At 30.8% G+C, this 24,126-nt stretch overlaps 1 protein-coding gene across 2 annotated transcripts in view; it reads right to left on the reverse strand.

Moving 5' to 3' along the window:
- LOC148283285 (chitin synthase chs-2-like) overlaps positions 1-24,126 on the reverse strand; it is a 47,085-nt gene that overhangs the window by 1,451 nt on the left and 21,508 nt on the right. For both annotated transcript variants that reach the window (XM_088223730.1, XM_088223729.1), the window contains exons 14-23: positions 23,068-23,294; positions 21,471-21,638; positions 19,954-20,268; positions 17,040-17,281; positions 14,739-14,892; positions 13,787-13,951; positions 11,063-11,239; positions 9,376-9,543; positions 8,176-8,416; positions 2,874-3,028 (exon numbers count right to left, since the gene is read on the reverse strand). In XM_088223730.1, the coding sequence (XP_088079856.1) occupies positions 2,874-3,028; positions 8,176-8,416; positions 9,376-9,543; positions 11,063-11,239; positions 13,787-13,951; positions 14,739-14,892; positions 17,040-17,281; positions 19,954-20,268; positions 21,471-21,638; positions 23,068-23,294 (2,012 nt within the window). The remainder of the gene's footprint in view (positions 1-2,873; positions 3,029-8,175; positions 8,417-9,375; positions 9,544-11,062; positions 11,240-13,786; positions 13,952-14,738; positions 14,893-17,039; positions 17,282-19,953; positions 20,269-21,470; positions 21,639-23,067; positions 23,295-24,126) is intronic.

Here is a 24,126-nt window from a genome sequence, read left to right on the forward strand (position 1 = left end):
TACGACAAAGGCGGGTCATTGGAGAATTTAGGCCATAGTTTGTTCTATGCTGATCGATGAACAGTACTTCATTGTTTCTCAATCTACGAGTCGGAATATTGAATTTTACTTGTCCCAGTAATGATGGAACATCGATTATACCATTTAGTATGCCGAACATATATATGGAGTCAATATTAGTTCTGCGTATATTTTAGTACTGAGTATATACATATATATATACTTATATTTTAGTATTCTAGTATATATTAGTACTGAGCCACTTACCGACTTTTTATGTCTACCGGTTTCGAGACGTACCCATCTCTTCATCAGGGCACTCACTACACCAACATGCAAATACTAAAAGACACTTTCACCCTAACCATCACCATAGTGTAGTATACACAGTATTTACGAAAAAATACATAAATTACATGCAGAGTTAAAGGGATGCAAATACCACCATGTCCGAACATGCACTTAAATTAGGTTAATAATATTCAGTAAATAACATTAATATTCGGTAAAGGTGAAAGTATAGTCCTGACAAAGAGACGGGTACGTCTCGAAACCGGTAGACATAAAAAGTCGGTTAGTGAATCAATACTGACATTAATTAAAATGTTTGACAACAAAGTTAATGCTTTGGACATAAATAATAACTAATATTGTTTATGCTTTCTATCTACAAGCCAAAAATAAAATTTTAACATAACTATTTTCACTTCCGTCTTCTTCATTCTTTTTTTCCATAAATAATAGGCATTTTGTAAAGCAGAGATAGATTATTATGCGAGGATAACTACGCATCTGATTCCAATCCAGAGATGAAGCCCTGGAATATTATTTGAAAAATTCTAATGAAACCTTTTTTCATTATACTTTATCACGTTTGTACAATTGATGTATTCAATATTTTTTTATATTAATAGTTCTAATATAAATGCTATGCTTTTACTTATTTAGAAATATAAAATGCAGTAAATATTTTTCCTCTGTTAAAATGTACATATCACACCTGAACAATAATAGTGGCACACGTCTATATTTTCATTTTTGAGTTGCATAATTAAGGGCATATTTCGTTAAAATATTTTCATGGCTTTAAAAACCAAAATGACAATATCAAACAATAATTTTAACTCAAATTCAAGAACTCATAGTGCCACAATGACCATTATACCATTATTATTTCTGAAAACTAGATGGCGTAAGTGAGTGAAGATTGAGTTGTGCCTTTGTTTTAAGCAATAAATGTTAGTTTACTGATAGCGCAGGTGTGAATGTAACTGCACTCCTGTGAAAATGTATTTTTGAGTTGCGCCACTATTATTCCCGAGGTGCGATGTACAGATGATAAACAAAAATAACAAATAATAGAACTGCAATAATGAATATTATATAGGTGTTATTATAAAATCAATATCAACAAAAGGAACATAATAAATGGCTTTTTAGTCTTAGCAGAAAGCACAGCGAAGGTTTGAAAGGCATTCATATAAAAGATTAAAAGAAAAATGTGTTCTTGAAAGTACAGAAGTAGCATCACAAAACAAGCAATACAGAAAAATATAATAAAATAAATAAACTGAAATAGTAAAAATTCATTGGTTAACTTATACAAAAATATAAAAAATATATTGAGTTTCTCAACAAACATGGTAGAACTCTCAGAGTAATAACGCGCTATCGCTTATAGAGCAGGCCATACGCACAAAATTGATAGAGGATTATCCATCACGAAGTTAGTTATATGACCTAATCCAATTACAACAATTAATTATATGGAAAAACATATTATGTACAAGAAACTGAACAAAAAGAACATAAAACTATGTAGCAAAGACAAACAAGGGCAGTAAAAGTTTGAGAGATTTGTTTACAATATTATCAATGTGTTCACGAGAAGAAGAACCATTGAAAAGAAAATATTTTTTAATTGAATTGAATTGTATAGGTTTTTTTAGTTGTGAGTAAGATTGTAATTACTTTGAAATAAACTTATGTGTTTATTTACTGAAAAGGTAGGTGTTATATATTATTGCGGGGTTATTCCAATTTAAATGTCTATGATATACATATATTTTATAATCTTACATAAGACGTATTTTGTATAAATTTTTATTTTTACTATTTTACACACCAAAATTTTCATAGGGTTATTATGATTGATATTTTTGGTATTTTTATTATCTATTTATTTATTTATTTACATACATAAGTTTACTGTACATTATTTGAAACATAAGTCTCAACTCCATGGGACTAAAAGTCTGTGTTGAGATGGGAGTAGCAATTGTAATATTGAATTGTTATTATCCTAAAATATAAGAATCATATTTAAAAAACCTCAAGTAATAACAAAATAAATTGTTTTACTTAAATTTCTATTCAAATTTAATTAATAATGCACATAATCACTATTGTAGTTTTTTTAATGTATTATAATAAAGAAATTTCCACGCAATTCATGAGCAAAGCCAAGCACAGCAACGAAAGTGTCCGTTACATGTCTGTTGTCAAATCAAACAATAATGGCCAGCAGAGTGAAGTTGTCGTCAACCAAAAGTTTGCAACAATTTTGTTCCATGCATTCCAGCATCTCTATAAGTGGGTAGTGCGTTATTACTCTGAGGAACTGCATTTTAATTATAAAAAAAAAATACTCTTCCAATGGTATTCTATCGAGAATAATATGTATTTGTAGAAAATATATCAATTTAATAAATGGTATAAAATTTGCTATTAGAAAAGCGGTCATTAATTTTTCACCTCTTGCATGTTGGTAGCAAAGAATAAAACTGCAGTTTTAGTTAAAGCTATCATATCACAAATTTGTAAATGTGTGTCTTGGCTATTTTAAGTTCAGATAAATAGAATATAGTAATTACCCCCGATTGTCTGAACTCATTGTTCCCACTGGCGCTGTTGAGAGTCAGTCTTTGCGTTTGTCTCCTTTCGGCAATAACAGAATTTCTCCTGGTCTCCAGAGCCTTCAGGGTCTCACGTCGTAGTGTTGTCCTACGCCCATCTATCATCGGAGCACCTTTAAAGATTTTTATTTAAGTATGAATATTATTAAACTTGTTATTAAACTTTTTATTAAACTTTTTATTAAATTGATAGTTTAGTTGAGACCCAAAAAATCAATTAGAAATTAATATAATTTCTTTTTCGAAAAAAAAGTATTACAATAAAACAGTGAATAACTTATATGCTCAATTAAACAATTCTTTTTTATTATTTAAGTTTTCATTATCTATGAAGACATGGCATATTTTGAAAAACGAAAAACATTTCCGAAGAAGTAGTTCGAAATAGTTACAGATGTCATTTTTCATTAAGTATTGTCAATGTAGGTAATCATAAACTGTTTTTTTATTTATTTATTTATTGATTTACACGCCCAATGGGCTTTTACATATTTTAGAAATTACATTTAAGTGCAGCAGTGAAACATAAGTATGTAAGTTTGGTAAAAATAAAAGATAACATAAGAAAAGCTAAAAGATACAATAATAGGTAAAAATCAGGAAATGTACCAACATAGGTATATGGTACATAGAAAAATATTTTTAAAATTTACATATGAAAACATACACGCATACATATACATACATATAAGTTTATACATTATTAAAGAGATACATGAGAAAAAGAAATAGTAAATAAAGAAAAATATTAAGAAATTTTACATAAATTAATTTATAACCTTTTGAATACTTAACCTATATTTATATAAAGACAGACAAAATATATCAACTTCACCATACTCGTTACCTAACCGGTGTAGTCTAGGTATTGGTGAATTGTAATAATAATTGTGACTGCCAGGAGATTCAAAAAATAACGTTAGCTGCCGAGTATTTCGAAGAGGTACTTTCAAGCTGATAACACTAGTTAATTCCGGGACGTCCAATACGCCATTCGCTATTTTATATAAATTTAATAAGTCATTTATAATTCTTCTTTTACATAGAGTTGACATATTTAGTGTACATAATAAATTATCATAATCAATATTTTCAGCGGGTATATTAAGTTTGTAATTGATGAATCTAAGGAATTTACGTTGTACTCTTTCTAACTTTAAAATATGAACATTGTAATAAGGTGACCAAATTGTTGAATTGAATTCTAAATTACTTCTAACCAAGGCAGTAAATAGCACTTTGAGGGTAGTGATGGAATTAAAATCCTTTACAGTTCGCTGCAAATATCCGAGACATTTCATTGCCTTATTAGTGATGGTATCAATGTGAGGAATAAATGTCAATTTTTCGTCAAAAACTATCCCCAAATCCTTTATTTGTGTAACTCTTCCCAGATTGATATTATTAATGTTGTAATCGAATATTATGGGTTTTTTACTTCTTGTAAATGATATTACACAACACTTGTCGACATTTAAATAAAGTTCATTTTTCTGGCACCAGTTGTACAGCCTTACCAAATTAGACTGAAGAACTCCACAATCGGTATCAGAGGTAACAGTTTTTGAAATTTTAAGATCGTCGGCAAAGAGAAGAATGTCTACTTTCTCAAATATCGACACAATGTCATTAACAAACAAAGAAAACAGTACTGGTCCCAGGTGGGAGCCTTGGGGTACCCCACTAGATGCCTCAAACTGATACGAGTTATAACCGAATACTTTTACTAAGATTTTCCTTGATGACAGGTAGCTTTTAAACCATTCCAAGATATTACCAGTAATTCCCAGTGAACTAAGTTTGTGTATTAAAATTGTATGAGAAACCTTGTCGAACGCTTTACTAAAGTCAGTATAAATTGTATCAGTCTGATGACGTCTCTCCATTGATGTGATCAACCGATTCTGATGCAACATAAGGTTTGTAAGAGTTGATCTACCAGTTATGAAACCATGTTGTAACGGAGTGATAACTTTACTAATTTCATTGGTGAACTTAGTTAGCAAAACAGATTCCAGTAACTTTGGAATGGCTGACTGAATACAAATGGGTCGGTAATTGGAGACGTCAGTTTTATCTCCTTTTTTATAAATGGGGGTTAAGTATGAGATCTTCCATTTCTTGGGAAAGTTTCCAGTTTTCAAGGACAAGTTAAAAATTTTTGTAAGTGGACCAGTTAAAGAGGGACAACATTGTATAAGAAGAAGTGTAGGGATATTGTCTGGCCCAGCGCTTTTTTTTGGATCTAAGGCACAAATCCCCTTTTTTACATCAGAATCAGTAAATACACAGTCGTTAAAATCAATTAAATCTGTATTATCAATACTGTGTAACCTAGAATTAGAAGTAGAACTATAAACACTGCTAAAGTAATCAGCAAATAAATTGGCAACTTCCTGTGGTGTGTCTGCCATTTTGCGTTTGTAATACACTGTGGACGGAATTCCAGATTCCCTACTGTTAAGAATCTTGGAAAATTTAAAAATATGTTGCGGCTTAGATGCAGCCTCGACTTCAAATTTACTTACACAGTCTTGATAACAGGTTTTAGAAAGCTGCTTAGACAAAATTCTCAATTTCGAAAATTCTTCATAATCTTTAATGTCTCGAGACCTTTTAAAATTACTATGAGCAATCTTTTTATGTAGTATAACTTCAATAAGTTTTTTACTAAACCATTTAGGAAAATGACTTGCTATGAATGTAGTTTTAGGCACAGATGACTCAATGGCAGTATCAAGGATATGATAAAATTGTGCAATTATATCGTCTACATTTAAATTTTGATTTAAAAAGTTCCAATCACTGCTAAGGATAAATGAGTTAATGGCAGGAAAATCTGCTTTAAAAAAATTTAATCTAACATCAGAGGTTTTGTACTTTGCTAAAATAAGGGTTCCAAAATTAATGCATAAAGGTGGATGGTATCTATCAAATGGTAAAATATTTTCTTTTGCAAGTTGCACTGAAATGTTATCTGAATTAGAAAAAACAAGATCCAAGAGACGAGTAAGACAATTATAAACATAATTTGCTTGACGGAGATTTAAAAACATTGACATTTCAATTATCTCACTTGACCCATGGTCTATGCCATCACTAGATTTAGTGTTGATACCATCTGGATCCCACTGTATATTGGGTAAGTTGTAGTCACCCGTCAAAACTATAGCGGCCTCAGGATACCGCCTTCGTAGACATTCCACTTCCAAATAATGATCTTTGTAGGTTTGCGTATCAGACGAAGGGGGAATATACACACAGCCTATTATTATTTTTTCTCGTTTTGATGAAATCATTACAAAAATTTGTTCAAAATTTTGTTTTTTACATTTGAGCATTCGTGATGAGAACTTAGTCGATACTGCAATCAAAACTCCTCCTCCACGAGATCTGTTAGAAGCAAGTTTATCCCGATCATTTCTATATATTAGGTGGTTGCTAAAACCAAGTTCGGTATTGTCGATGTTGTTGTTCAACCATGTTTCTGTAAATGAGTAAATGTCGAAATCCGTAGTTGGTAATGCAGTTTTAAGTGTTTGTAGTTTTGTTCTCACCCCCCTTACATTTTGATAGTAGAGTTTGATGGATTGTCGTTTTTTGTAAACATTTTTACTATTTTAGGATTGTTATTTATGTACTTTATTGTGATATCAGTCTCGCCGCTTGCTTTCCTACTATCAAGTTCATTACGAAGTTCGATAAGCTGTTTCCTTTGTAATGAAGACTGATCCTGGTACATGCGAATATTATTTTTTAAAAGGTGCTTCCTACTCAGTAGTAGTCGTGACCATTTGACCTCCAAAAATTCAACTTTAATTGCTCGAGGCCTCTCTCCAGTATTTCTTCCAAGTCGGTATATTTTTATTTCTTGACTTTGAACAGAGGAATCAAGCTCAGACAGTATTTTCTTGACAGCAGAATCATCTTCCTTAATAGCTGTGGCTCGGGTCGTAGATTGACTCTCAGGTAAGTTACATAAAACAATATTTTTCTCCCTGTAACTTCTATCTTGGACTTCGGATACTAGATCACAGATATTAAAGACGTCGATATTAGTTGAAGAGGAATACTTCTTAATCGTAGCAACCTCAGTCTCTAATGCGCTCATCTTTACTGCCATTTGTCCTATTGTGCACAAAATTTCGTTGGTTTTTGGGACTACTTTCCCGAGTTGTTCTTTTGTAAATTTATTATTAGGATCCATTAGCAGTGTAGTCAATGCATTTATAGCACGCTTAGCATATTCAACGAAAGATTGAGCTTCCATATTTACTTTTAGTTTTTTTTTTTTTTTTTAAAGTATAAAATACTTTTTCGTTTTTTTTAAATTGAAAAATGGCACTGCTGTGTTCGCCTGAGTTTGTAGCGGACTTAGCTAGCAAGTACCTACTCAATGCGGCGCTGTCAAGTAGACCTCAGCCGGGACAATATGATTTATTCTAATGTAGGTAGACTCAACACAGATTTTTTTCGCATAAAATTTCAAATCCTTCGAGATTACAAGTAAACTAGTTGTAAAATATCTCACCAGGCAAAGATCGATTCCTTATAAATACGTATGTTTAAAAACAATCGTAAATATGCACCTTTAAGCTTTACTAACTGAATTTAAAGCGAGAGCAAAAATATTAGTACTTGCACTCTACACGGTTTACACAATTTTAGTTTACTTAGTTTACTTACTTTTATTTAGTTTAATTTACAGTTTTCAGGCATTGTCGAAATAATTATTTATCTAGATGAATCTCACCTATACCAATAAATGTTTCAGCTCTTACTTTAAAAAAATCAACAGATGGAGGAGTTAAAGAAATATGGATGTTCAAATATAGGCAAGATGGTAAATATTACACAGTAGGCAATGTGGCCACTGTAACCCGCCAATGACAAGTGATGAGCTCTGTAAATGCCTAGACATCCATATTCTTCTCTTCCCTCTCTGTTGGATCATTAAGACACATTAAGATCTTAATAACTCCCTAGGGAGGAAATCCAACCAGTTGATGAACGTTTGGACATGCTCAAAACATTGTTGAATAATTATGTACTTACCTTTTAAAAAATTAATTACATGACATCAGGGAGAGGAAGTGTGGAAAATGAGTACAGGAAGAGAGTTGTGAGAACAGTAAACAAAATGACAGGAAGAGTTAGGGAGGAAAGGGGTAGTGGTAGGGATGACTGAAAAAATGGTTAATGGTCTAAGGAAAGGTAGATAAATTTTGTTTTATCACTGGGTGAAAAAAAGAGCAGTTACCCATTTCACCATTTTCATCCGGAAAGAATCTCTTTTTAAATGCTACATCTAACGTTCCAATATTCCTCTTCTTCTGTTTAGCTCTGTCCAGATTGTGAATTGTTTTCCTTCGCCCGACTCTATCGGGTCCAGTTTCATTCTCCATTTCATTTTCGTCATTCAAACCGCGAAGTTTTTGCATGTCTTTAACGATTCCAACAGCATCTCTTTGTAATACTGCGTCCAATGACATGTCTTCGGGCTGTAATCAAATACGTATAGCTGAGCAATGCAAAAGTGGCCTCGGTTATTTAATTGTAGTGTTTTCGCACTTATAGTTTACGCAGACAGGGTATAGTCTAAGCTTATAACTGAGGAATATATGATGGGAAGATAAGGATGTCATACCTTCACCATGACGGTATAGTTGAAGATAAATTTTTTAGAGGGATTACGAAGATATACTACTGATTATAACAGATAGGAGCTAGATTACAGGACGTCTTGCAGCTACAGAGCGCATAGACAGTTAGAAATTTAGCTCCCATTAACACATTTTAAAAATTGACAAATAAGTTTATTGTATTAATGATATTTGAAAAAAATAATAATATGAGTAATAAAAAGGAATAAGATTACAACACGTCTTGCAGCTACTAAGCGAAGATACAGATAGTACAGAAGTTAAGTATACCGTCTTGATATGTACAGATGAATATAACGTTCATAATCGAGGCACTGGGGGGTTAGTGACAGATTTCTTAGAATTTAGCACCCCTTTGCCTTGCTTGGGGGCACGACCCACAGATCGAAAAATACTACATTCAAGGAATAATATTTTGGATTTTATACATAACATAGTTCTAAAACTATAAATATATTTATTTAATTTATTTGTTAATGAATAAATTTCAAATTATTATTATTTTGCCACCATATTACATATGTATTTTTTTCTCCATAATATGTAAATATCCAAATTACGTCATTAGTTAGAATCAATGTATTGCAATACTTATATTTGTAATATTATTTCAGAATTATGTATTGTAACTATTACATTGCCTTTTATATTACTATGTTCTGCCCCGAAATGAGTTGTAGTGATGTAACTCCTGGGAGTTCAATATTTTTATATGATTAAAAAATTATAAAAAAAACGTAATGTAGTTATTTAAATTTAAAAAAAACGTTTTTTTAAATAAGAAAAAATTGCATTACCTTCTTGGAGCAGTACCAATCTAAAGATGTGGTTGAGAGAATATGTGAAAATGTTCCAAAGCGATGGAATAACATGGCTGTGAATTGAACTATTAATATGGCGGCGAAAGAAAACACAAAAACAAGTCCAATTGGCTCCAACTCCAGGTAAATTATGGAAATGTGAACCTAAAAATAAAATTAATAGGTACAATAGTACATTGTGCCATTTTATAAATCAATGGCTTATAATCTATAATCAACTTAACAAAAGACCAATGGTTAGATTTGGAACAATTTGAATGCAATGATGTAGAAAGTTTGATAAAAAATTAACGGAATATTTTAATTTCTAATTGCATAGAAGGGACTAATTTTATCCCTAGATTAGCACAAATATTAATAATTAGTCTGTTATGTTTCCGCCATTTTGAAATCATAGTTGTTGTTTGACAGAAAAAATAGTAAGACACGTTTTGATGTGATCCGTGAATTTTCAAGATTATTCCAGAAAGAAATTGACGGTGTAAAGTTTTATGTTGAAAAACAAGTTGGAGACTGTCTTTGGACTGTCTGTCACGAAGAAAATAGTAGTTTAAGATTGATATTGAATTAAGAATAGTCCAGAAAGAGCATAGAATCATATTTGAATACATCGGACTGTGTCCAAATAGCCCCCACATTGCCTCACTTTCACCACGCGCATGCGTAAAGTCACCGCGCAATGTTGCCAGATCGCGAAAAATATAATCATAACACAAATGTAAGATTTTTGTTATTTTTAAGTTCTCTAAAATGTTATTGTACACGCGGAAAAATTGATTGACACAACGGAATAGATAAGGAAAGGGTAATTTAATAAGAGTAATTGAATCAATGAACTTTGAACTTTAAATATGTAACAAATTTTATTTTACATGAGGCGGATATTTTTATGTCATGTTAAATAATATACGATGAGCAAAGTAGCGTAATAATTTTTACTACCTTGGTGAAAATGTTACTTACACAAATTTCAAATATTTTTTATCAAACCTTGTAAATACAACACACTTCACGTATATGAAATAAACTATTGAAATTTAATTAATAGTAGTAAATATTAGTATTGAACCACTTACCGACTTTTTTGTCTATCGGTTTCGAGACGTACCCGTCTCTTCATCAGGATACTCACTACACCAATACGCAAATACTAAAATTGACTTTCACCTTTACCATCACCGTAGTATAAATAGTATTTACGAAAAATATATAAATTACATACAGAGTTAAAGGGGATGCAAGCACCACCATGTCTGAACATGCACTAAAAATAGGTTAATAATAGAGTACTGTATAATAAGTGAGTGTCCTGACGAAGAGTCGGGTATGTCTCAAAACCGGTAGGCATAAAAAGTTGGTAAGTGGTTAAATACTAATATTTACTAACATTAATTAAAATTTAGTGTACATTTCATGGTTTTTGGTGATTAAAACATGTATTGGCATACTTCTGATTTACATTTTCAGTTAGCCATAAATGTCAGAAAATAGAGAGCAAATTGCGGCGTAGTAGGGTTGAAACTTCAGACATTCGATCTGCAGTGCGCATTTTTACCAGGAACCACAACTAGATTGCTTTAAAGAAATGAGCGAACTGAAAAATATGTTTCGTTCAATTAATAAATGGTTTTCAATTGTGTACTTAAATAAATAGAAAATTCACCTCCTTATCGCTGTCTAAGTATGTGATGTTTGTTTTAGCACCAAATGGCCACTTGAGGTGGAGAACATCTTTCTTCAATTGCAGTAGGAAGACAATAAGAACAAACAGTGCGTTTAACATAAAGAAAGCGAATACAGATCGGTCACGAAGTTCAATCAATTCTTTGGATATGCGTTCCTGTAACAGTTAAAATCATTTATTAAAAAAAACACCTAGAGATAATAAAACCAGAGTTGCATAAGAACCAGGGTGTACATAGGCAAGTTTAGTTAACTCTCCCTTCCCGGTGATGTGTAGTCAGTACTTGTGGCATTTAATAACAATAATATCTCTATAGATATAATAAATACTGGGTTTAAGAAAGAGACCAAATAATAAATCATTATTGGGCACAGAAAAGCATCTTAACAGCACACAATGTATCAACTTGTAGTGTGACGTTTCAGAAACTCATTGTACCGCGGAAGAGAACTTCTTTCGGACAGAGATCTTTTAGCTTTACGGCTCCTAGAATTTTTAATAAGGTTAAAGATATTTTACTCACCCAACACGATAAAACTACATAACAAAAAAATTAAATAACCCACTGGCTTATTAAGTTAGGAAGAAAAGAAACTGAAAGGTTTTTAAAGTACATTTTAAACTACTGCAAGGTAAGTTATATTAATATTAATATTATTAACGACAATTTTAATACTTTACAATACAATGACAAGAAGGATAAAATTTATTTATGATTTACCCAAATATTTCAATTTTAGGGCCTTTTTTAACGAGTTTTAAATAACTCACTTTTAGAAAATGGGAATCAAGTTGTGGTCGAGAGGGGTTTGAACCTCCGACCTCTGATCCGTGAGTCCGCGATACTAACCACGGGACCACAACCCGGTTCTTTGACTTTAACTATAAATGTTTGAAGCAATTGCCTATGTATATTCTATTTTTCCTGTTTAAAATCTCTCATTTTTTGCATGCGTATTGACTACATAGCATCGCAATGCGCGGATGTTTTTGGCGCAGCTAGGGAAGGGTTAAGGCTGTAGTCTGATTAAACGAACGCAAAATGAGGAAATTATACGATTTCGCTATTTTAAAACGAATGTTTTTTTTAATTGCACAATAATAAAAACATAAATTAGATAAAAACAATAATTTTTAGAGGTATTTCTGTTAAAAAATATACTTAAAAGTTTTATGCTTCTAAAATATAATTACTGTTAGACCGGCAGATTACGCCATTTCAAATTTAGACTTAACTTAGGTATCTGGGATCTCAATAAAGACTAAATATTGAACTAAAATTTGTTACGATAATTTGAAGATAATAAATTGAACATGAAAGTGGCCGCAGCAAAATTTTAAATTTTTGTTTTTTAAAAGAAATACAAGCATTTTAAATCACATACGTTTTTGTGATATTTTTCTTTATTTCTATGTGAAATTATGCCTTCGGTAATATTAAAAAAAATATATATTTATTGAAATATTTTAGTTGAGACATTTTTTTATAGAATTGCTTTCTTTTTTTTTTTTAAAAAGAACATAATTCTGGTTGTAATATTTAATTTAAAACAATATCTTATTAACTTTTTTATGACCTTCATACCTGCCCTTATCGTTCAATACTTATTTAGTCTTTATTTATATTTAGTCTACATTTGAAATGGTGTAATCTGCCGGTTCAAAAGTAATTATATTTTATTTACATAAAACTTTTAAGTATATTTTTTAAGAGAAAAACCTTTAAAAATTATTGCTTTTATCTAATTTATGTTTTTATTATTGCGCAATTAAAAAAAACATTCGTTTTGAAATAGCGAAATTGTATAATTTCTTCATTTTGTGTGGGTTTTACCAGACAGCCTTAATCGATGAGAATCAGAATGTTAGCAAGTAGTGTGTGGTTAGAAGCTCTTGATTTTTTTTTGCATTAAGTTTTCGCAAATGAATGTTCCGTGTATCATTCACACTATTTGTCGACATTTCGGATCATGTTGTGGCATCCATCATCAGGGTTGGAAAATGTTTCAATCAACTCTTATGAAGGATGGTGCAATCCGATCCGGAACATCAGCAAAGAGTGCCAATTACACACGGCACAATAATCCAAACAAAAATTAAGGTTTGTCTGAACGGCTCGAAAATCTAAGAAATTTCATATTTTTTTCTTATTAAAGAAATTTTACAAACAATTACTTTTTATTCTTACCACCATTTTATCGTTTTAAATATAATAAAATACATATCGTGGGTATACTGGCAAAAAACGTTAACTCGAAAATATGCAGATTTGACTTAATGATGCATGTTTTTAACGCTCTACAAACTGGCAAAATACACTAAGTCATATTAAATTATCATATATCTGTAGTTTTAAAATAAATTTAAGGTTAAGTCATATACTGGGTATTTTATTCAGGCTAAAAGCTTTATATAACTTAATATTTACTTAATATAAAATAAAGAAATGGAACAATTAAAAACATGTTCTTAAATGATCACTTAACATCCAACTATACTTAAATAAGAAATAAACAAGTAAAATTGGAACAAAACTTAAATGCTTAAATTCTTAAAACAGGGATTTGAGAGACAAAGTTTTTTTACAGTATACTCATGATATATGGGACCCAGATACAAATATGCGCTTATAATGCAATCTTTAATTATGTAAGTCATCATACAGCTAATTATATTATATTTTCTTACAAAGAAACAACTCACCCTCTCAGATTTGTTCTCTTCAGTTTCCCCATCAATAGGGTATAGGTATTTAGCGAGCAGATCTGTCCAGAATTGTACTTCAGATTCACAGAGGAATTCCACTTCCCCTTTGCCAAGCTCTGGGTCATCAATCCAGTAAGGGTTGCAGAGATCATCTCGTTCTTCCTATAGTAGCAGTAATATGTTTTTTTTAATACATAAAAAAAATACAAAATTTACATAGACCCGTTTTTCCAAAACCATAGAAACCATAGAAACCATAGAAAAAAGTCTTTGCTTGAAACTTTTCATTGAAATTTCTTAAAACATGTACACTCTTTAAACATTTTTTTACAAATTGACAATAATAAATGGTGACTATAGTCTTTCAAATATAGCTTGATTAAAATAACAGCTGCCAAACTAATGTCACTAGTGATGAGAAATTACTGATCATGTACCGATCAAATCGATTTACTCAGTCTTTTCATGCAAACATGATACTCTGTTTCCGAAAATTGATATAAAAACACAAAAACAAGTCTATTATAGTTGGTTTGACAATTATTTACTAATAAATAAGACATTAAATACTTTTTTTCATGGACAACAAATCTACATTTTTTTTTATTTGATCAATTTGTCCCCTCTCTAACATTTTTGCAAAATGATATAACCTTGTAAGAACGTCGTTAATAATTAGGTTTATTTGAGTTTTTTTTTAGTTTTAAAGCTGATTTTTTATAATTATGATGATTTATTTGTCAAGCATTGTATTAAAAAAATAAAGTAACATGCCAGATCCTAATGATTTTTCGTGTGTCAATATACGTTAAACGTGTGTCCTTAGATGTTACTACAAAGTTATGCCGTCACTTTTGCTGACAACAGTCTATATTTTAAGGACTATAGTGAATGCTTATGTGTCAACGGTTTCTTTTGCAGTTCTACATCAACTTAAAAAAATGTATACCTTGGGAGCAGAAGATGGAGTTTCACTTTCGGAATCATCAATGTCATTTTCAGGATCCTCAAGAACGGCACCCAAGCCCATAAGATTCATGCTATTTCCTCCTACAGTTGTTCTTCTTCTAATTGGAGCTACAGAATATGATGGATCCATAGTTCTGAAAGAGTATAAAAAAATTATACTTGTTCTGAAATATTAGATTGCAGAGATTATAATAGGAAAATATTTTTTAATTTTATTAATTTACAATTTGAAAATATTTTTTAAAGGCCTGCATTAAAATACAAATAAACTGAAGTTAAATTTAAGGTAACGAATCAATTTTCATATTTCATATATTTTTTCTCACTTCTGTTCAATGTACTTCATGGTCCTAATGCACTAATATACCAACGTGAAAAATTTCCACGCTTATCAGTTCATGATTTACCTCTTCGTTCTAATTCTCAAAGCACTCTCTTAATACCCATCTCCAATTCCTCTTTCTTCTCTAACTCATATAGTATCCATGTGGCTCGACTGTGGAATCATCCCCCATCCACCATCAAAGATGTTACTTCAGTATCTCTGTTTAAATCACGTCTGAAGAAATATCTCCTTTCATTTCTTTAATCTCTCCTTATTTTTTTATTTATTTTTCAAAAATATTTACAAAAAATTCTTAAATTAAAGTCCTGCTGAGTTGCATACATACAACTCGACTTCAACGACTTCGACTCAACTTCTTCGCTCTTTCCTCTTTTCTTCCTTTTCCCATTGAGTAATAGTATTGATTAAAGGTAATTTGTATACAAATACGTTTATTTCTATTTTTATATATCTTTAGCTTCTTAATCTTAATTTTCTATTGAATATGTTTTGTAACTTAAATTATAAAAATAAAACTTTTATTTTATTGGTTGGTTGGGAGAACTTGCCATTTGGCAATAAGCAATGTACAATTAATATTATGTACAAAAAGCTAAATAAATAAATAACTAAAAAAATAAAAAATATTTTCATTCCTATACATTAAACAATTTTGGGATTCCATATTTTTTCTAATATACTAGTCTTATTGCATTATTTTTCTTGTTATATAATTATAAGCGACCAACCAAAAAAGATTTGCAGCCCAAGCCCAAGATTAGCACCAGAATCCTAGATGAGTATTTTCGACTCGATGGCTACTCTCCGATTAAAATCTTTAAAAAGGAAATCAATTGGAGACAAGTCCACCTAGTAGTGCAGTAGTCAGCACGTTCATCTACCATGCTTGGGGTCCGAGGTTTAGTAGGGTTTTAAAGGTGTGTAAACACTGCAATATTTGCTATTATACATTGCTACTGTACTGATAACAGAAACAGAAGACTGAACTTCCTTCCATACAACAAAAATGATCCACGAGATCCCAAGCTCGATTTCCAACAAAGTTGACATAAAAATTGTGATCAAATTAAGTTGAAATTTAACTACTGTAACTCCAATGAGGAACTTCAGCCCTACGGGAAATTGGATACAAAAAATGTTTTCTTGCGTGCGGTAAAAATTAGAGTATTAAATCTACGGCAAAGTTTCTTAAAAATGTAAGAAAAAAAAAAAAAAAAACAATTTAAACAAAGACGCACTACTTTGATTGACGTCACTGGTTCATATGAACCAATTATTGATGTGACAGCTGTGAAGGATATCCGGTTGGCTTACCATAAACGGACCAATGGGAAGAACTAACAGAGAGCAACCTCTGACGTTACATGCAGAGTTATTTATTACTATATAAAAGTTTAAAAAATCATAGCGCTGATAATACGATATGTAAAAAAAAATTTTTTTTTGGCTTAGTTTAATAGTCTATTAACAAATATTTTTTTTTGAAAAAGACACTGAACTTCCTCATTGTTACTTTCGATTTTGTTAGATATTGAACAAATTAATTATTTTATTATTTTATAGTAAAAACGCTCTGTAAAATGGTGCAGCATATGTAAATATAATGAAGGCTTCATAAATCATTACAGTTATGAAAAACATATTAACTATAAATAGCAATTTTTTATCTTATTCTCATTTACTCATAGTGCACAGAACATTAACTGGATAACTTTTGTAGTGTATCATTATTTAAAAAAATCAGAAACTATCAAAAGTTGCAGTGAAACAAAATGTATAAAATATAACATAAGATGTTTCATATAAATGTTTAATGCTTCTTCAATTGAACGGTTAGCTGGTTATAAAAAAATTAAACATGTAAGATTATAATAATATCCCGATTAAAAACATTGCAAAAAATTAATATAAAAACTGTAAAGAAAATATTCCTACTTCTCAACACTCTCCAATTTCTTGTTGATTTGATTTAAAGATTCGGAGATCAAAAGTAGGCGAGCTTTCTCTTCTCCTCCTTCAGGATGAGTGCAGAACATGCACTTGAATAGTCCAGCAAACGAAAACTCAAAAGAGCCTTTAGTTTCTGATGGCTGGTTTCCTCCTTGGAAAAAATCAAAGTAGGACTTCTTAGCAGCTTTTTTCTTTTCTTCCCCAGCTTTCTTTTCATTTTCAGAATCCTGAAAATATTACACACATGTCAAAATACGAAAAAAGTAGTTATAATGAGCCTAATTACAATAATCTTTATTTATTTCACAATTACAATAACAATTTACATAATTTTTTTCAATTCACACAAATACAGTACCCGGTAGTAATAAAATACGCCGGGCTTAAGAGTGAGACTGCCGACTTTGTAGAGCGTTGTCTCTGTCGCAGGAGTTCGGTATCTGTATGCATGCATGTATGACAAAGACGACGCTTTACAAAGCGCAGTTTGCCGATTACGCCGGCAAGTCTCTTTCTTAAGCCCTTTATATAATGCCAACTACGGTACATAATTACATATATATTACACAAAACATGGTCAAAATAGATTTGTTTTCAAAGAAATAATGTCTCCCTAATGAACTAAAAACTGTTTTATTTTATTTTATTTTTATTTTATTCAGAAAACATACAGTCATACAAAATAAGTATTAAAAACAACAATTTTTTAACATAAAAAGACCAATTAAGTTTTCAAAAATTAAAAAGATATAACCATTAAATGTGACAAAAAATAAATAAGAGTTTTAAGTGAGAAAAGAATAATTGTTGACATTTGCGTTTTCCATGGAGGTAATAAATTAAAATAAATAAAAATACCGAATGTATACTCCGAGACATCCACGCACACACATGAACGCACATATAAAACATACACAAACAATAAAACTTATACATCACTAAATAAATTCAAAGTAAATTTAAAGTAAATTCAAGGAAATTTTTTGAACCCGAGTAAAACTGCATTCTATTTTTATTTATTAGTATTACTGTATTATTATTTTCTGTTTTTCTTTTTATTTTGTATATTTTTTTCTCATATAAATTTGAAATGATTTAACTTCAAATTACTAAATAACTATAACAGTGTAAGTCGCTCTCCAAACACAAGAGATCGTCTCCTTTTTAGAAAGTTACAGTTAAAGCATTAACTATAAAAGTAGATTGTAATAGAAAAAAAAACATACATCATTTTATGTAACTATATCAATAAATAAAAAAATAAAAAGTAAATTACAAAATTCCCAACTATACAATACTTTTCTTTTGGTATTTAAAAAAAATACATTTCCATAGTACTTAATATAAACTACAATGCATTTTTAAAAATATATTTTATTATATATTATTTAAATACGATGCTTTAGTGTTTATTTTCCCATATTTGTTTTAATTGAATTTATCAAAGTAGGTAAACCCATTCCAAGAGAGATGCAAGTTGTATGATATGTGTGGTGGGGTATCAGTAGGGTATCGCACCCACAGCCCCGATAGACATCACAGCAAGGTGATCCACTATCACGTGCTCAAATATTTTTATATTCTTTCAAACTATTATGGATCACAACTTACCATAAGTATAATGAACAAAAAAAATTGATAATAAAAAATCAATTAACAAATAATTGGTTTTCAAGGGGATTACACCTTATCCATGAGCCACATCGCCACAACTCTAATATGTATTTATATTTTTTTTTTCTAAGGTGTGCGTGCGTTCAGAACACGTATGTTAAAATTTGGCAGTGCACATGTTTCCAGCCTTCACATACAGAAATTATGTAAAAAGGCCTGAAAAATATTATGTTTATCAAAATTATAAAGTATATTTTGAGAATCAAAAGAAGATTCATAAAGTCTGAATTCCGGTGATGAAACTTTAAAAGAACGTCACTCCAATTTTAAAAGTTACATGTATTTATTATGAAAAAGGCCAAATATCGTCAGGTTTGTGGCACAAGTCGTAAACTACATTTTACTAGTTATACGTTATAAGATGTTGCAGTTTTAAAAAAGCTTATCTTAAATCAACAATTCAAATTGTTATTTGTATTTACATGCATATTCTAATATTTCTGGCTGTTAATTTATATATGTTATTCATTGGTTTTATAAATGTAAATAATATTTTATAAGTTAAGTAAAAATATAATCTCCACCAACAAGCTACAGAAAGTGGCTTGGCGGGATTTTAGTTGTAGTAAAAATATAACATTAGAAATTTAAATAAAATTGTAAAAATGTGTAATTATATTATTTAAATAAAAAATAAAACTGTAAGCCGAATTATAAAATATTATTTTTTGTATTTATTAAATGTTTTCATTCACTTTTTAAATAATGATTAATTGATACCATTTATGAAGACATCTCATTTTGAAAAAATTGTAGTTACCAATTTGTGCCAGAAACTCGATGAAATGTGACATTACAAAATTATAGAACTCGACAGACTTATAGGCAGAATAAACAAAAATTAAACAACTGCATTTTTCATTTATTTTTGGAAATGAAGGAGGTTCGGTTCATATATACTAGATATCTGGATAGTCTAGGCATTTACAAGGCTACGACATGTTGTTAGCTGGTTTAAGTGGCCACTTTATACACCTCTTAACATTCACTATTCTGTGTATTTTTGAACATCCTTAATTCATCAATTCCTCCACCTGTTGTTTTTTGTGATGTTGCTGAAACCTTTATTAATGTGTATGAGATTCATCTCACTGAATTATTTTACCTACATACTAGGCAATGCCAGAAAACATTTTTTATATTTTTACTTCTTCTAGGAAGAGATTTAATATCACTTTGACTTATCTTAATTAATTTTGGCGTATCAAATAAATTGAGGACTAACCTCTGGCTTCACGGCAACTTTCTTCACCGGCCCCTCTCTTGTTCCCCAAGTTACGTTGTTCATATTGAAGAGAGAGAAGATGATGAGCAGAAGGTACATGCTAGGGATGGTAATGTAGTAAACTACGATGGCGGGAAGGCAGTACAGCTCTTGCGGGTGGAGTAAGGCTGCGATAAACATTTCACCAATGACCGCCAAGAGGAAGAGACTGGATGGAGCCATCCACCCATCTTCCATGATCTGCAGCCCCAGGCCTACCAGAACGGCCATCATCACGAGAGCATAAACTACCGATATTAAACCAGCAAAGAACAACTGCAAACAATAAAGAAACGAGTACAACACATAAATAAGTAATCATAATTTTGTAGTAAAAGTACTCTATAGGTTTGTATTACAAATTTACAGGTACATAATATTTATAATAAATAATGATCAAACATAAATTTATTTGTGAAGCAACCAATTCAGACATTAACTTATATTAAAATATGAACAAAATAGGCATATTTTTTTAAAACTATATGAAAAATTTATAATATATTGCTGCTGAAGTTTATCCCAAACATAATTAAATGCAAATTATAGTCACAAAATGAGAAAAGTTATTTACACATTCAACTTTATTATTTGTTTTGTTATTTTTTTGAAATCTTTAGAGCTTGTCCAAAAAGAGCGAATTTGCTGCAATTCTATCGTGCGTAATGCGCGTGAACATTGCGTCCAGAAGGAGCGTACCAACGCGCGAGCATTTGGGGACGAATTAAGTCAGCAGAAAACATGGAGTTGAATGAAGCGCCCTTGATATGTAAACTCGCTCTGCAGTGGTATTCTGATCACTCTCGACACCCACGAGATGATCTCGACTTTCGGACGAGAATATAACGTGGTGTAATTTAGGGATTTTTATTTTTTGAACGCGGTTAAACTTGGTTTTCTATATGGCAATTCTGATGATTACATGTCAAATTACGTAAATGAATTTGAACACATAAAACCAAAAATAATGATTTCACGCGTTCACGCGTCAACTGGACGCAACAAGGCGTCTCTAATATCTAGACTCGCGCGCAATACGCGCAAATCAAGCGCGAGTCGAGAGTCTGGCGAAGTGCACGCGATTTACGCGCGTATTTTGGATTTACGCGATGTTTGTGGACGCGATGTATTGGCGCCTAGTATCTCGCTAACGCGCGAATGAATTCGCGCGAAACGTTTCGCGGCGAATTCGCACCTTCTGGACCACCTCTTAGTTGTAGGTAATAATTTTACAAATCATTACTTCTAGTTATAAATTTGTATTATAATACAACTTAAATATTAAAATAGCAGAAATAATTTATCAAAAATAAAGCATTTCAAATAGCTAGATAACAAATTTGTTCACTGTTTTGCACACCAAAAACCATTATATCATTTTGATTCCTGTAAAAACAGTATGAAGCAAAAACAATTTGCCATTATGATTAATTTTTATTCAAACCTAGTAAATTTTTAAAATTTCAAACAATACATACCTGTACATCATTTTTGCATGTGTAGCAAATTATCATAAATATTACAATAGGAACAATGTTGAATTCAAAAGATGTCCAATTGTCAATTTGAAAAGCTGCTACAAAGGCACCCACCAACATAAGGAATATAGTTCCAGGTCCAAGGATACTGCCGAACATCAGTGTACCCTGAAAATAATAGAGAATTCGTATGTTTTAATTTGCTAACAAACACATAAATTAAAAAAATGTTTTTCTCACATATAAATAATTGTTCTAAACACAAACATACTTTGTTTAAAAAAAGTTTACTTTTGGGATTTTAAAAACATATTTACTACATTAAGTAATACTGTAAAAAGCTGCTTTATTAAGCATATATTAACACATTTGTTTGAATAAAAATATTTGTGATCATTTTATACAATACCTATTTATGTATTTTTTTAACGATTTGATGCTACAGTAGAACCGCGATATAAAAAATAAAAATTCGTAATAACGAATTCCCAGATATAACAAAAAAAACATACTAGGTATGTATATGTTACGCGCCGTCGCAAAAATTGTTGAACGGCTTCAAAAAACAAAACAGACGGACTGACGTACTCGGCAGTATTCGGAGAGGTTCGGAGGTTTTCCTTCACACACACGCTTACATACATACATACACACGCACATACTGGAAAACGTTTGTGTATTTGTAATTCTATCCCCAATTTTTGTACAAATGATTTATTTCCGTCGCTGCAAATGAATGACTATATATTACATATAATACTTTTATGTAATACGTAATTATATTACGGAGGAATACAAACATTCTGAGCCCGTTTTCTTCAATATCATTATTTTTTTGTGAAATTTATGTAACATTACATACATGAATTTTATTGAACACGAACAATATTTTACACTTCCAAAAAATCATTAAAATTAATTACCATTGCTTTCGAAATATCATGTCAGACGGAACTCATCAAATGCATTTCCCAAAAAGCGCCTTCGAATCATTTTATATTGAAACATTATCAAGTCCGAATTCATATTTCGATTGTTTCGAAAACAATTTCAAATGAATTCACTCGAGATATCTCGATTATTTTTTGTCAAGTCCGAGTGAACTCGATTAATTATAAGCATTTCAAAATGTCTCGATCTTTTTAATAATCGAATATTTTAATTAGATTATTCCAGCATTAGTCATCATAGAAGCCTTGACGGTTCTGGGTGTCGACAGACCGCCATAAAACCGTTCGCATACGGCGGATGCAGCAGCGGCGCGACTTTAAAAGTGCGAAATAATATTTTCGTATTTTAACATTTTTTATTTCGTTATAAATTTACGTAAATGTATTGGCATTTTTTCGTACGGGAGTTAATGATTTTATTATACATATTAACGGTAATTCGTTATATAAATGCAGTTTTGTATGAAAAATTGGTTTTAGGGAATAATTTATTTTTTTTCTTCGATATACGCAATTTTTCGCTTTATCGCGTTTCGTTATATCGCGTTTTTACTGTATTTCAATATTTACAATATTACACTTGATTTAGATTAGTAAGGGAATAAAAAAATATAGATGCACATAAATAAATAAAACTGATATATTACCAAATAAATTATGTACAATAAAGAAATATTGTCATTGACTTCGATAGTTCTCTTGAAATCAAATAGCAAATCAAAGATATTTGCCATAGTGGAGGGGACCCATCGACGTCTCTGATTGTAAAACTCATTGAAACCTTCAGGAGCGTGAGTGTAGGCGTCAGAAGCGGCACAATACTCCACACGATATCCTCGCTGAAGGATGAGAGTACACAGCCAGCGGTCTTCACCTGGTTTGGAAGAAATGCCATAATCAGTGAAGATAGGTTCAAAGTATTCTAAACTCCCACCGATTAAGAATATGGGCAAAATCAAATTAACTTCAAATTAGAAGCACTCATTATAAGAAGTGGTATCATACAAAGATAGAGTAATAAAGGCCATTGATAAAATAAATAATGGTAGGAGACAAAAACACTTCAAGCGGAATGGAAGGTATATTTATGTATATTAACCCTTTCAGCCCGGGTGTGCAAAAACATGAATTTCTTTTTTTTTTTACTCTCAAACCTATCGAAATTCAAGAGCCACGAGCTTATTTTTTAATTACTGGAACCCTTAAGTATGTTCGATTTTTTTGTATACGCCGGTAATCAGCATTTCGCAGAAAAGTTAATTTTTTACTTTTGGCTTCTGACTGGTTTGCTTGTTTTGGAGTGGATTTCTGTCGTCTTTGTAGATGATTGTAAGGCAAGTTTCAAACATGTTTCAGTAAAATAAAATTAATTTGATTGAATAAACTACATTAAATTTTAATTAGTATGAATGTATTATTGTTTTATGTTTTTTCTTTATATATCCTATGTTTTTATTTTTTTCTCATGTACTCGTATTTAAAATTATATAAACTCTTATAATAAATAATAAACAACTACAACCGTGTAAGTCACTCTCCAAGCACAAGAGTTAGTCTCTTTTTTGGAGAGTTACAGTGATAACATTTACTAGATGTGTAAAAGTAGATATGTATAGAATTTAAAAAAAAACATATACCTTTTATGAAATTTATTAATATCAAAACATATTTTGTAAGATAATAACACATTTAAAATTAATTTTGTC

This window comes from Micrasema longulum, unplaced genomic scaffold (genome assembly GCF_059751315.1).
Source record: "Micrasema longulum isolate JH-2025_06_02 unplaced genomic scaffold, ASM5975131v1 h1tg000250l, whole genome shotgun sequence".
Taxonomy (NCBI): Eukaryota; Metazoa; Arthropoda; class Insecta; order Trichoptera; family Brachycentridae; genus Micrasema; species Micrasema longulum.